This window comes from Salmo salar, chromosome 13, assembly GCF_965601325.2.
Source record: "Salmo salar chromosome 13, fSalSal1, whole genome shotgun sequence".
NCBI classification, from domain to species: domain Eukaryota; kingdom Metazoa; phylum Chordata; class Actinopteri; order Salmoniformes; family Salmonidae; genus Salmo; species Salmo salar.
In genome coordinates, this window is record NC_138303.1 from 4796866 (window position 1) to 4812500 (window position 15635).

General features: G+C 44.3%; 1 protein-coding gene across 2 annotated transcripts in view; it reads left to right on the plus strand.

The window, feature by feature from the left end:
• LOC106566326 (ubiquitin-like modifier activating enzyme 1) overlaps positions 1 to 15635 on the plus strand; it is a 72119-nt gene that overhangs the window by 23821 nt on the left and 32663 nt on the right. For both annotated transcript variants that reach the window (XM_045692799.2, XM_082959780.1), the window contains exons 2-7: positions 6445 to 6561; positions 6726 to 6784; positions 8399 to 8567; positions 8791 to 8925; positions 9822 to 10019; positions 14038 to 14170. In XM_045692799.2, the coding sequence (XP_045548755.1) occupies positions 6445 to 6561; positions 6726 to 6784; positions 8399 to 8567; positions 8791 to 8925; positions 9822 to 10019; positions 14038 to 14170 (811 nt within the window). The remainder of the gene's footprint in view (positions 1 to 6444; positions 6562 to 6725; positions 6785 to 8398; positions 8568 to 8790; positions 8926 to 9821; positions 10020 to 14037; positions 14171 to 15635) is intronic.

Below are 15635 nucleotides of genomic sequence, written 5' to 3' on the forward strand. Positions count from 1 at the left end.
GGGTGGGCCTTCCTTATAGTATAATACCAGTAGAGATGGGATGAGCCTTCCTTATAGTATAATACCAGTAGAGATGGGGTGGGCCTTCCTTATAGTATAATACCAGTAGAGATGGGGTGGGCCTTCCTTATAGTATAATCACCAGTAGAGATGGGGTGGGCCTTCCTTATAGTATAATACATAATACCAGTAGAGATGGGGTGGGCCTTCCTTATAGTATAATACCAGTAGAGATGGGGTGGGCCTTCCTTATAGTCATAATACCAGTAGAGATGGGGTGAGCCTTCCTTATAGTATAATACCAGTAGAGATGGGGTGGGCCTTCCTTATAGTATAATACATAATACCAGTAGAGATGGGGTGAGCCTTCCTTATAGTATAATACCAGTAGAGATGGGGTGAGCCTTCCTTATAGTCTAATACCAGTAGAGATGGGGTGAGCCTTCCTTATAGTATAATACCAGTAGAGATGGGGTGAGCCTTCCTTATAGTATAATACCAATAGAGATGGGGTGAGCCTTCCTTATAGTATAATACCAATAGAGATGGGATGAGCCTTCCTTATAGTATAATACATATTACCAGTAGAGATGGGGTGGGCCTTCCTTATAGTATAATACCAGTAGAGATGGGATGAGCCTTCCTTATAGTATAATACATATTACCAGTAGAGATGGGGTGGGCCTTCCTTATAGTATAATACCAGTAGAGATGGGGTGGGCCTTCCTTATAGTATAATACCAGTAGAGATGGGGTGGGCCTTCCTTATAGTATAATACCAGTAGAGATGGGGTGGGCCTTCCTTATAGTATAATACCAGTAGAGATGGGGTGGGCCTTCCTTATAGTATAATACCAGTAGAGATGGGGTGAGCCTTCCTTATAGTATAATACATATTACCAGTAGAGATGGGGTGGGCCTTCCTTATAGTATAATACCAGTAGAGATGGGGTGGGCCTTCCTTATAGTATAATACCAGTAGAGATGGGGTGGGCCTTCCTTATAGTATAATACATAATACCAGTAGAGATGGGGTGAGCCTTCCTTATAGTATAATACCAGTAGAGATGGGGTGGGCCTTCCTTATAGTATAATACCAGTAGAGATGGGGTGGGCCTTCCTTATAGTATAATACATAATACCAGTAGAGATGGGGTGGGCCTTCCTTATAGTATAATACCAGTAGAGATGGGGTGGGCCTTCCTTATAGTATAATACCAGTAGAGATGGGGTGGGCCTTCCTTATAGTATAATACCAGTAGAGATGGGGTGGGCCTTCCTTATAGTATAATACCAGTAGAGATGGGGTGGGCCTTCCTTATAGTATAATACCAGTAGAGATGGGGTGGGCCTTCCTTATAGTATAATACCAGTAGAGATGGGGTGGGCCTTCCTTATAGTATAATACCAGTAGAGATGGGGTGGGCCTTCCTTATAGTATAATACCAGTAGAGATGGGGTGAGCCTTCCTTATAGTGTAATACCAGTAGAGATGGGGTGGGCCTTCCTTATAGTATAATACATAATACCAGTAGAGATGGGGTGAGCCTTCCTTATAGTATAATACCAGTAGAGATGGGGTGAGCCTTCCTTATAGTCTAATACCAGTAGAGATGGGGTGAGCCTTCCTTATAGTCTACTACCAGTAGAGATGGGGTGAGCCTTCCTTATAGTATAATACCAATAGAGATGGGGTGAGCCTTCCTTATAGTATAATACCAGTAGAGATGGGGTGAGCCTTCCTTATAGTATAATACCAGTAGAGATGGGGTGGGCCTTCCTTATAGTATAATACCAGTAGAGATGGGGTGAGCCTTCCTTATAGTATAATACATAATACCAGTAGAGATGGGGTGAGCCTTCCTTATAGTATAATACCAGTAGAGATGGGGTGAGCCTTCCTTATAGTATAATACATAATACCAGTAGAGATGGGGTGAGCCTTCCTTATAGTATAATACCAGTAGAGATGGGGTGAGCCTTCCTTATAGTATAATACATAATACCAGTAGAGATGGGGTGGGCCTTCCTTATAGTATAATACCAGTAGAGATGGGGTGGGCCTTCCTTATAGTATAATACCAGTAGAGATGGGGTGGGCCTTCCTTATAGTATAATACCAGTAGAGATGGGGTGGGCCTTCCTTATAGTATAATACCAGTAGAGATGGGGTGGGCCTTCCTTATAGTATAATACATAATACCAGTAGAGATGGGGTGAGCCTTCCTTATAGTATAATACCAGTAGAGATGGGGTGAGCCTTCCTTATAGTATAATACATAATACCAGTAGAGATGGGGTGAGCCTTCCTTATAGTATAATACCAGTAGAGATGGGGTGAGCCTTCCTTATAGTATAATACATAATACCAGTAGAGATGGGGTGGGCCTTCCTTATAGTATAATACCAGTAGAGATGGGGTGGGCCTTCCTTATAGTATAATACCAGTAGAGATGGGGTGGGCCTTCCTTATAGTATAATACCAGTAGAGATGGGGTGGGCCTTCCTTATAGTATAATACCAGTAGAGATGGGGTGGGCCTTCCTTATAGTATAATACCAGTAGAGATGGGGTGGGCCTTCCTTATAGTATAATACCAGTAGAGATGGGGTGGGCCTTCCTTATAGTATAATACATAATACCAGTAGAGATGGGGTGAGCCTTCCTTATAGTATAATACCAGTAGAGATGGGGTGGGCCTTCCTTATAGTATAATACCAGTAGAGATGGGGTGGGCCTTCCTTATTGTATAATACCAGTAGAGATGGGGTGGGCCTTCCTTATAGTATAATACCAGTAGAGATGGGGTGAGCCTTCCTTATAGTATAATACCAGTAGAGATGGGGTGAGCCTTCCTTATAGTATAATACCAGTAGAGATGGGGTGGGCCTTCCTTATAGTATAATACCAGTAGAGATGGGGTGGGCCTTCCTTATAGTATAATACATAATATCAGTAGAAATGGGGTGAGCCTTCCTTATAGTCATAATACCAGTAGAGATGGGGTGGGCCTTCCTTATAGTATAATACCAGTAGAGATGGGGTGGGCCTTCCTTATAGTATAATACCAGTAGAGATGGGGTGGGCCTTCCTTATAGTATAATACCAGTAGAGATGGGGTGGGCCTTCCTTATAGTATAATACCAGTAGAGATGGGGTGAGCCTTCCTTATAGTATAACTACCAGTAGAGATGGGGTGAGCCTTCCTTATAGTATAATACCAGTAGAGATGGGGTGGGCCTTCCTTATAGTATAATACCAGTAGAGATGGGGTGGGCCTTCCTTATAGTATAATACCAGTAGAGATGGGGTGGGCCTTCCTTATAGTATAATACCAGTAGAGATGGGGTGGGCCTTCCTTATAGTATAATACCAGTAGAGATGGGGTGGGCCTTCCTTATAGTATAATACCAGTAGAGATGGGGTGGGCCTTCCTTATAGTATAATACCAGTAGAGATGGGGTGGGCCTTCCTTATAGTATAATACCAGTAGAGATGGGGTGGGCCTTCCTTATAGTATAATACCAGTAGAGATGGGGTGGGCCTTCCTTATAGTATAATACGTAATACCAGTAGAGATGGGGTGGGCCTTCCTTATAGTATAATACATAATACCAGTAGAGATGGGGTGAGCCTTCCTTATAGTATAATACCAGTAGAGATGGGGTGGGCCTTACTTATAGTATAATACGTAATACCAGTAGAGATGGGGTGGGCCTTCCTTATAGTATAATACCAGTAGAGATGGGGTGGGCCTTCCTTATAGTATAATACCAGTAGAGATGGGGTGGGCCTTACTTATAGTATAATACGTAATACCAGTAGAGATGGGGTGGGCCTTCCTTATAGTATAATACCAGTAGAGATGGGGTGGGCCTTCCTTATAGTATAATACCAGTAGAGATGGGGTGGGCCTTCCTTATAGTATAATACACCAGTAGAGATGGGGTGAGCCTTCCTTATAGTATAATACCAGTAGAGATGGGGTGGGCCTTCCTTATAGTATAATACGTAATACCAGTAGAGATGGGGTGGGCCTTCCTTATAGTATAATACCAGTAGAGATGGGGTGAGCCTTCCTTATAGTATAATACCAGTAGAGATGGGGTGGGCCTTCCTTATAGTATAATACCAGTAGAGATGGGGTGGGCCTTCCTTATAGTATAATACGTAATACCAGTAGAGATGGGGTGGGCCTTCCTTATAGTATAATACCAGTAGAGATGGGGTGGGCCTTCCTTATAGTATAATACCATTAGAGATGGGGTGGGCCTTGCTTATAGTATAATACATAATACCAGTAGAGATGGGGTGGGCCTTCCTTATAGTATAATACATAATACCAGTAGAGATGGGGTGAGCCTTCCTTATAGTATAATACATAATACCAGTAGAGATGGGGTGAGCCTTCCTTATAGTATAATACCAGTAGAGATGGGGTGGGCCTTCCTTATAGTATAATACCAGTAGAGACGGGGTGGGCCTTCCTTATAGTATAATACCAGTAGAGATGGGGTGGGCCTTCCTTATAGTATAATACCAGTAGAGATTTGCAGGGCTCGGGCGGGGCTCGGCCGGGCGGGGCTCGGCCTGGTGCGGGCGGGGCTTGGCCGGGTGCTGGCGGGGCTTTTCTGTCACTAAATTGATCACTAACGTTTAATCTGAGCCATTATCTCGTGCTCTGCTGCACAGTCCAGTCATATCTGATGAGGATCATAACATGGTGGCAGAAGGGCTATAACCTCGTCAAATATTAAGATGAGAGATTATTTCACAGAATTTTCCTGGAGTTTTGTCTTGTGTTTAGAGTGATGAAAAGTAGTTAACAGCTAAACTGATCTCATGTCTCTTCGTTGTGGAGCCGTTGCTATGGTTACTCAGACTCCACACCGCCAAAAGCAGAATCCATGCAGAGCGATCTGCCTGCGCAGAGATCAAGTGACAGAGAGGAGAAACTAATGGATTTACTAACGGTGCCTTAAATTTGACATATAGCAAATTGGGGTAGAGCCTGAACATCGCATGCATGAGAAGTAGGGGCTTCAAATGAATGGCCCCGTGCAGGGCTCTAGTTCCCAGGGACCGCTCTGGTCCTTGTTTTACCATATTTGATAATACCTCTTCATATCTGTTCTCAGGCCTTGTCCGTGTTCTACCAGATGTTTGTCTAGTGGCCAGTGCAGCTGCTCGTTAATTTATACAAATATTTGTCTATTTTCTCTTGGGGTGAGTAGAATTGAATGATGGGTAGTGGAAGGAGGGATTGGATGAAGGCTTGTTGTTCTGTCTTTCCTAACTGTCGATGTGATAAGAGTCCCTCTATATATGCTGCATACATACCATCAGTCCTTGTTCTGTAAGTCATGACTGTCTTGTCAATACTTACAACTGTTACATCAGCTGTTTTGAAGGACAATAACTTTTCCCCCCTGCAGTCTTCATTTAATCCTATTGGCTGGTCAGACAGCAAGGATTTAGTCAGTTGTTGGCCAGGCAGTCTCAATGCACTGAGATGACTTACCAGCTAAATCATGACTTGCCAGCCGAATCATGACTTGCCAGCCGAATCATGACTTGCCAGCCGAATCATGACTTGCCAGCCGAATCATGACTTGCCAGCCGAATCATGACTTGCCAGCCGAATCATGACTTGCCAGCCGAATCATGGTCATCAAATTTCATGTTTTGATTTTAAAGTCTTCAGTAGGTTGTCAGGGCTGTCCAGTACTGCAGTTTGTTAGTATACAGACACTCCTGTTAGGACTACTGTCAGCTGTTTAACCTGTGTGTGTGTGTCGTGTGTGTGTGTGTGGTGTGTGTGTTGTCAGACAGAAAGGAGAGCCTCACTCTCTAGGAGCTCAGATGTAATAATTGAATAACCAACATTTCAACAGCCTTCCTCAGGGTATAATGACAACCACTGTTGGTCACTAGTTTATGGAGTGTTAAAGGACACACACAGGTGTCTGTAATCATGGCCGGCTGTGGCTTGATATCATTGGTTGATTTACTCGTATATAAAAAAACATGAATGAATAGCATACGGTCATAGATACCATGTGGCTAATGGATAGCGTACGGTCATAGTTACCATGTGGCTAATGGATAGCGTATGGTCATAGATACAATGTGGCTACATAAGCCTACAAACATTTACAACAGCAAAATCCACAATAATCACAAGAATGGCTTCAGATCAAAGTTTACGTTGAGACTGAAGGGAGAAAGGGTCTTTAAATTAAAGATCCAGGCAGCTTCTCGTTTTAACAATAAATTGTCGAGGTCACCCCGTCTCCTAGGGAGGGCGACGTGTTCGATGCTGATATAACGTAGAGACGAAACAGTGTGGTTTGTCTTCCAGACAGGGGGCCAGTACGTCGTCTAAGTGTGTCTATGTCGCTGTGTTAGGTTGTCAAACTAATAATTGCGTGTGTGTGTGTTCAGATGTCCAGCTCGCCGCTGTCCAAGAAGCGTCGCGTGTCAGACTCCGAGACGAAGACGGGATCCCACTGCTCCTCCTCTAACTCTGTCAGAACTGAACTGTCTCACACACCCACCAACGTACGTACACACACACACCCACCCACCAACGTACACACACACACCCACCCACCAACGTACGTACACACACACACACTGTTTGTCTTCTATGTCTGTCACAACTGAACTGTCTCTCACATTGCTGGGTTAGTTTGACTGGTTTTCACTCCTGTTGTTTTCTCCAGGGCATGGCTAAGAATGGCAATGATGCAGAGATCGATGAAGGTCTGTACTCCAGACAGCTGTAAGTACCCCATCTATAACCCTTATAAATTACCCAGAGCGTTGGTGACAAACTGCTGCCGGGCAACAATTTAATTACGCATTTTTTTGCCGATGTTTACTGACACTGGCCATATTCAACGGGTTTTGAGCGTTCGTAAATTCATCAGTTATTCTGCGCTCTGGGACACTCAGACGAGAGTGCTCTGAAATCGGAGTAGATAGACAGAGTAGCCAACTAACGTTACATAGCTAGCTAACATACCGGTCCATACTGCTGTAATGATATGCTATGTGGTTCATAAGGACAGCGTAGCTAGCTAACATACCGGTCCATACCGCTGTAATGATATGCTGTGTGGTTAGTAAGGACAGCGTAGCTAGCTAACATACCGGTCCATACTGCTGTAATGATATGCTGTGTGGTTCATAAGGACAGCGTAGCTAACATACCGGTCCATACTGCTGTAATGATATGCTGTGTGGTTCATAAGGACAGCGTAGCTAACATACCGGTCCGTACTGCTGTAATGATATGCTGTGTGGTTCATAAGGACAGCGTAGCTAGCTAACATACTGGTCCATACTGCTGTAATGATATGCTATGTGGTTCGTAAGGACAGCGTAGCTAACAAATTATCAGCCAATATAACGTGTAAAGTAACTTATTTGAAAAGTAATTTCTTGATTACATTGTTCAACATTTGTCAACATTTGTCATAAGTTAAAGCAATGAATTTGTATCGGCTCTCGTTGGACTTCGGCTGCGTATTTTCCGCAATTTTCTTCAAATCTGAAAACGATGTGAAGCCACACCCATTTTCTTAAGAATTGCATTATGGGCCCAAAAAGCACGGAAATAGTGTCCTCTGCCTGTATACTTCGTATTTTGGCGAATTTAGTACAACATCCGGGAACTTTTGGCATACTAACTATATCCATACTATGACCAATAGCATACTGTATACTCAGTTTACTTTACAAATAGTATGAGTATTTGAACACAGCTCTGGTCTCTCTCCATAGAGCTCTAGTGTCCTGGTCTCAGGCCTGAGGGGGCTGACGTAGTGTTATAAAGGTGTTATGTAGTCTTATAAAGCCTGTATTCTCTCCTCCGTAGCTACGTGTTGGGCTATGAAACGCATGCAGAGCTCCAACATCCTGGTCTCAGGGCTGAGAGGGCTGACGTCGTTTTATAAAGGTGTTATGTAGTCTTATAGAGCCTGTATTCTCTCCTCCGTAGCTACGTGTTGGGCCATGATGCTATGAAACGCATGCAGAGCTCCAACGTCCTGGTCTCAGGGCTGAGAGGGCTGACGTAATGTTATAAAGGTGTTATGTAGTCTTATAAAGCCTGTATTCTCTCCTCCATAGCTACGTGTTGGCCCATGATGCTATGAAACGCATGCAGAGCTCCAACGTCCTGGTCTCAGGGCTGAGAGGGCTGACGTAGTGTTATAAAGGTGTTATGTAGTCTTATAAAGCCTGTATTCTCTCCTCCGTAGCTACGTGTTGGGCCATGATGCTATGAAACGCATGCAGAGCTCCAACGTCCTGGTCTCAGGGCTGAGAGGGCTGACGTAGTGTTATAAAGGTGTTATGTAGTCTTATAAAGCATGTATTCTCTCCTCCGTAGCTACGTGTTGGGCCATGATGCTATGAAACGCATGCAGAGCTCCAACGTCCTGGTCTCAGGGCTGAGAGGGCTGGGCGTGGAGATCGCTAAGAATGTCATCCTGGGAGGAGTGAAGAGTGTTACCCTGCATGACCAGGGACAGGCCGAGTGGAGAGACCTCTCCTCACAGGTACGTGTGTGTGTGTGTGGAGCTTCTCTTTGGGCATGCTCGAGTCAAGATGATATTGATTGTAACGTGTTTTTAGTTCCTGTTAGTTCTACCTGAGAGAAGAGGTCCTGTCTGTAATAACCCTGACTCTGTAATAGCCCTGTCTCTGTAATAGCCCTGTCTGTGTAATAACCCTGTCTGTGTAATAACCTTGTCTGGGTAATAACCCTGTCTCTGTCTCCAGTTCTACCTGAGAGAAGAGGACCTAGGGAAGAACAGGGCGGAGGTGTCTCAGACTCGCCTGGCTGAACTCAACAGCTACGTACCAGTAGTGGCCTACACTGAAGCCCTCACCGACGATTACCTGACTCAGTTCCAGGTAAAACTACATTACCCATCAACCCCCTTACCTGGTTAAACTACATTACACTGAAGCCCTCACCGACGATTACCTGACTCAGTTCCAGGTAAAACTACATTACCCATCAACCCCCGTACCTAGTGAAACTACATTACACTGGAGCCCTTACTGATGACTAGCGTTGCACGGTATACTGACTGTGGTACTTTTTGCATACTGAAACTTAAACAGGAGATAGACTAGTGTCCTGTCCAGTGGGTGTCCTGTACATCAAGCTGTCTCACTACAGAAACAGGAAGTAGACCAGTGTCCTGTCCAGGGGGTGTCCTGGTACATCAAGCTGTCTCACTACAGAAACAGGAAGTAGACAAGTGTCCTGTCCAGGGGGTGTCCTGTACATCAAGCTGCCTCACTGCAGAAACAGGATATAGACTAGTGTCCTGTCCAGGGGGTGTCCTGTACATCAAGCTGTCTCACTACAGGAAGTAGACCAGTGTCCTGTCCAGGGTGTGTCCTGGTACATCAAGCTGTCTCACTACAGAAACAGGAAGTAGACCAGTGTCCTGTCCAGGGGGTGTCCTGGTACATCAAGCTGTCTCACTACAGAAACAGGAGAGATCACACAGGAAGCTGCAGCCTACTAGCTTGTCAGGTAGCGTTTGAAGTAACGCAGTGAGAGTTTAATTGAGCAGCGACCACTTTTTGACCACGGCCATAATGACATTCTGTTCACTCTGATCATGCTAAATTCTCCCACCTAATTTGTCTAACTTGTGAACCATATATATGGTAGAGACGGGGTTTGGACTTGATTTTGTTCTTAATGCAATTCTCTTCTGAATTACTTTTTTAGTTTGTTTTCTAAACATTGAATGTAATAATGTTATATGTGTGATAATGTGTCTCTGTTGTAGGTTGTAGTCCTGACCAACTCCCCTCTAGAGGAGCAGCAGCGCGTTGGAGACTTCTGTCACAGTAACGGCATCAAGCTGGTGGTCGCTGACACACGGGGACTCTTCGGACAGCTCTTCTGTGACTTCGGAGAGGAGATGCTGGTCATCGATACCAACGGAGAGCAGCCTCTCTCTGCCATGATCTCTATGATCACTAAGGTTAGTACCCTACTAAAATCCAGGCTGTAACAACAAAATGTGGGTATTTTTAAATCTAAATAAGCTTTGTTGTACAATTTTAAAAAGTCAAATGCGCTGCATTTCAGTCATGAATTCAGGCCTTGTGAAATTATACTTAGGATAAATATAAGCCTTCCACAACCTTGAGACCTACTAATAATTGTATAATTTTATCAAAATACAGAGATGCAAACTAGTCACCTTTTCGGTGAAATTCGCCGTTTTTGAATCCAAAATAGGTGACCTACGTGATTCGTGTAGATCTGATGAGTAAAGTTTGGGAGGGAGGGAGAGGCTTGGATCACTACTGGCTGTAAGGGAACGAGTGATCCGTGTTTAGAGCGGTACTGGCTGTAAGGGAACGAGTGATCCGCGTTTGGAGCGGTACTGGCTGTAAGGGAACGAGTGATCCGCGTTTGGAGCGGTACTGGCTGTAAGGGAACGAGTGATCCGCGTTTTGGAGCGGTACTGGCTGTAAGGGAACGAGTGATCCGCGTTTGGAGCGGTACTGGCTGTAAGGGAACGAGTGATCCGCGTTTGGAGCGGTACTGGCTGTAAGGGAACGAGTGATCCTGGCTGTAAGGGAACGAGTGATCGGCGTTTGGAGCTGTACTGGCTGTAAGAGAACGAGTGATCCGCGTTTGGAGCGGTACTGGCTGCTGTATCCAAGGCTCAGCCAGTCATTCACATAACAACAGAATGCAGCACCCGACTGAAGAGAGAAGAGAACCAATTTGCTAGTTACAGAATCGGGGGCGCTCTGGAAAGGCAGAGCAGCGCGTCCCCTGAACGATAACGCAGAGGTAACGTTAGGTGAGAAGCCTGACCACGGAGACGGTGGTGAGAAGGTGATGAAGCGGACTTCATGAACTGTAACTGGAAAAACAACTGACATTTGGAAAGTTTGAGGTGGTGGAACAAGTATTTTTAAGTATCTTGTCAGCTGGATCGAATTCTCCGCTAGCTAGCCAGAGAAATGTTGAGCAACATTAGCCAACTTCAAATGATCAAATAATGGAGTTTATGGTGTGAAAATTAGCTTGCTAATAAAGTCAGACAGCTAACGTTACATCAGATGAGCTAACATTAGTAACCAAATTCGCTATGTTTTTAACTGGTATATGACTCCTTGCCGTTCTTCAAGTTATAACGCTGCTAGCTGCTTACTGAACCCTGGCAATCTGTGTGAAATGTTAACTAGCTAACGAACTAGCGTTTTCCCTCTACAGTATGTGGTTAATTTTCTGAATGAGAGAGTTGGGTGAGAATGAGGTGTTGCTTGTTAAACAGGTGTAGCTGGAGTTGGGCCTGGTTTAAGATGGACGCCACTATAGAGGTGAAAGGAACACCACACACTTTCCCTCTCTCTCACTTTCTGCCAGCACATTGTAGAACAAATGTCCCACAGGCAGAAAGTGTACAATGTAATACAGTGTTTTTGTTGTGTTGAACTTCACAGTAACACGTGTGTGAGTGAGAGGGGGATTACATAATTTTATTTATTTACTCAGTGAATGTTATTTTTGCACACATGTAGCCTTGTGCACTTGATCGACGTCTACTATAGTGGCCACTATAATGGAGAGGAAATAGAAGCTCTGTTTCAGGACAGGACTGTTCATACAGTGGGATAGGGACTTTTTTCTTGTTGTTTTGGCTCTGAACTCCAGCGCTTTGGATTTGAAACGATACTGTGACTAAAATTTGAGGGTATTTCTTCCATATCGGGTGAACCTTTTTTAGTAAATCCAGCCCTTTGTGTACATAGTCCCCTTTTTTTTTAGTTAAACAAAAGTATTGGAAAGTTAGACGCACAAATATCATACCCCCAAGACATGCTAACCTCTCACCATTACAATAACAGGGGAGGTTAGCATTTTATATCATACCCCCAAGACATGCTAACCTCTCACCATTACAATAACAGGGGAGGTTAGCATTTTATATCATACCCCCAAGACATGCTAACCTCTCACCATTACAATAACAGGGGAGGTTAGCATTTTATATCATACCCCCAAGACATGCTAACCTCTCACCATTACAATAACAGGGGAGGTTAGCATTTTATATCATACCCCCAAGACATGCTAACCTCTCACCATTACAATAACAGGGGAGGTTAGCATTTTATATCATAACCCCAAGACATGCTAACCTCTCACCATTACAATAACATGGGAGGTTAGCATTTTATATCATACCCCCAAGACATGCTAATCTCTCACCATTACAATAACAGGGGAGGTTAGCATTTTATATCATACCCCAAAGACATGCTAACCTCTCACCATTACAATAACAGGGGAGGTTAGCATTTTATATCATACCCCCAAGACATGCTAACCTCTCACCATTACAATAACAGGAGGGTAGCACTTTGGGGAAGGGGTATAAATATTTGTGCGTCTAGCTGAATCTATTTGCTAGCTAACGAAGTAGAACAGATGAATTGTTACGAACACACTTCTTCTGTCTGTCTGTTTCGAACTGTTTGAAAAGCATGCTAGCCTGTCCACTGTGTTCAGATGTTGAAATCAAGTGGCCTACCTTTGTTTCTCAGAATGAGAAGGAGTAGCCAATTGTTTATATATTTTTGTTTTATGTTTAATACACATTATTATGCTTATTGTACAAAAGTCTGTGGTTAAAATGCTGTTAGCAGTAGGTGGTTGTCGCTGTGCGACACACACTGAGCGTTACATTTCCAGAATCAATGTTCATTTTTAGTTGTCTGTTCTGTGCAATTTGAGGAGTCGCGACTTAAAAAGGGTATCGCTAAAGAAGTTAGCTTCTCTATTACAGTAAAATGTCTCAATGTGTGTTGGTTTCCATATGACCCATTCTGTTGGACCAAACTTCAAATAGCGAGTTGAAACCACTTGTCAGAGAGGAAGATGTGGGGGGGAGGGTAAATTGGAAGGTGCAAAGGAGACGAGACCAAAAAGACAACATGAGAACAAGCGGAAATAAACGCTCATAAAAACTATAGACGTTTGAAGTATCGAGCAAAAACATATTACAAATTAATCAAATTGGATATATCGCCTAAACTCTAGACATTAGGTTAGTCCACTACTAGAGCTGTAGGTGCTAAATCAAATCAAATCAAATGTATTTATATAGCCCTTCGTACATCAGCTGATATCTCATAGTGCTGTACAGAAACCCAGCCTAAAACCCCAAACAGCAAGCAATGCATGTGAAAGAAGCACGGTGGCTAGGAAAAACTCCCTAGAAAGGCCAAAAACCTAGGAAGAAACCTAGAGAGGAACCAGGCTATGAGGGGTGGCCAGTCCTCTTCTGGCTGTGCAGGGTGGATATTATAACAGAACATGGTCAAGATGTTAAAATGTTCATAAATGACCAGCATGGTCAAATAATAATAATCATAGTAGTTGTCGAGGGTGCAACAAGCACGTCCGGTGAACAGGTCAGGGTTCCATAGCCGCAGGCAGAACAGTTGAAACTGGAGCAGCAGCACGGCCAGGTGGACTGGGGACAGCAAGGAGTCATCGTACCAGGTAGTCCTGGGGCATGGTCCTAGGGCTCAGGTCCTCCGAGAGAAAGACAGAAAGAGAGAATTAGAGAGAGCATATTTAAATTCACACAGTCCACTACTAGAGCTGTAGGTGCTGCTGTTTGGTTATTCCACTACTAGAGCTGTAGGTGCTGCTGTTTGGTTAGTCCACTACTAGAGCTGTAGGTGCTGCTGTTTGGTTAGTCCACTACTAGAGCTGTAGGTGCTGCTGTTTGGTTAGTCCACTACTAGAGCTGTAGGTGCTGCTGTTTGGTTAGTCCACTACTAGAGCTGTAGGTGCTGCTGTTTGATTAGCAACGAAGGACCACTCATCAATATGTGTGATACATTCCCCCACTCCCCAGTCTTCCTAGTACTGTCTCTTACGTTTTCATTGTATCATTGAGTGGAGCTGGTAACCTCTGTTCCTGGTTTCTCATGTTGTGCAGATCTCATCCCTGATTCTCACTCTGTTAGGATGCAGCAGGTGTGGTGACGTGTCTGGACGAGGCTCGCCACGGGTTTGAGAGCGGAGACTATGTGATCTTCACGGAGGTGCAGGGCATGGCTGAGCTCAATAGCTGCCAGCCAATAGAGATCAAGACCCTGGGTGAGTCCAATCCTGTATCAGTAGGGAGGGAAGGGCTGCATTTGTACCGGCTCCTAATCAACTGTGCTATTGTGTTTTTTCGCATTATTATTTTGTACACAATGTTTCTGCTACTGTCTCTTATGACCGAAAAGAGCTTCTGGACATCAGAACAGCGATTACTCACCTCAAACTGGATAAAGATTTTTTTTTCTTTGAGTCAGACTCGAAGGGTATACTGCTTCCCTGAGACCAGGCTCAAATCCATGACATCCATTCACAAGGCCGCAGGGCCAGACGGATTACCAGGACGTGTACTCCGAGCATGTTCTGACCAACTGGCAAGTGCCTTCACTGATATTTCAACCTGTCCCTGACCGTCTGTAATACTTAGATGTTTTAAGCAGACCACCATAGTCCCTGTGCCCAAGAACACGAAGGTAACCTACCTAAATGACTACAGACCCGTAGCACTCATGTCTGTAGCCATGAAGTGCTTTGAAAGGCAGGTCATGACTCACAACAACACCACCATCTGGAAACCTAGACCCACACCAATTCGCATACCGCCCCAACAGATCTACAGATGAAGCAATCTCAATCGCACTCCATGCCGCCCTTTCCCACCTGGACAAAAGGAACACCTACGTGAGAATGCGAGACACCTCCCTCTGGATCCTGAACTTCCTGACGGGCCGCCTCCAGGTGGTGAGGGTAGTTAACAGCACATCTGCCACGCTGATCCTCAACACTGGAGCCCCTCAGGGGTGTGTGCTTAGTCCCCTCCTGTAATCTCTGTTCACCCGTGACTGCGTGGCCAAGCATGACTACTGCACCATCATTAAGTTTGCTGACGACACAACATGGGTAGGCCTGATCACCGACAACGATGAGACAGCCTATAGGGAGGAGGTCAGAGACCTGGCAGTGTGAGCAAGACAAAGAAGCTGATCGTAGACTACAGGAAAAGGAGGTCCTGTGTGACTTTGTCAACATCGAATGTCCACAGAGTGAATATCTTTGAGTATTAAAAATATGATGCTGCCGTTGTTGGCATTCATTGGTTGGTGTTGTAGAAATGTCGTTTTTATATTGAACAATAACTTTTTAGGTACATCCAGTGTGCCAAAACCGTGCAATTACCACATTCGGACACTTTGGAGAGGTTGAAAGGACACTTGAATGTACCCTGGATATCCCATAACACCACCACAATGTTTGGAGTGAGGTTGATATGGTAGAAATTGTGTTTTTATACTGAACAAATAGCATTTAAGGATTGGAAAAAATCTAATATCACTGGAATGATCTAATTTACAGACATATGCCACTTTGGAGAGGTTTAGGGACACTTGGAAACGTCCCGTGACCACACCTGACAACACTTCCTCAAACATCTACCCATTTTCTAGTTGTTAGGTCTATCAATCCCATTTTTTTGCAGGTCAGTATAACGTAATTACGCATGAATAGCAGTTACTTTTGG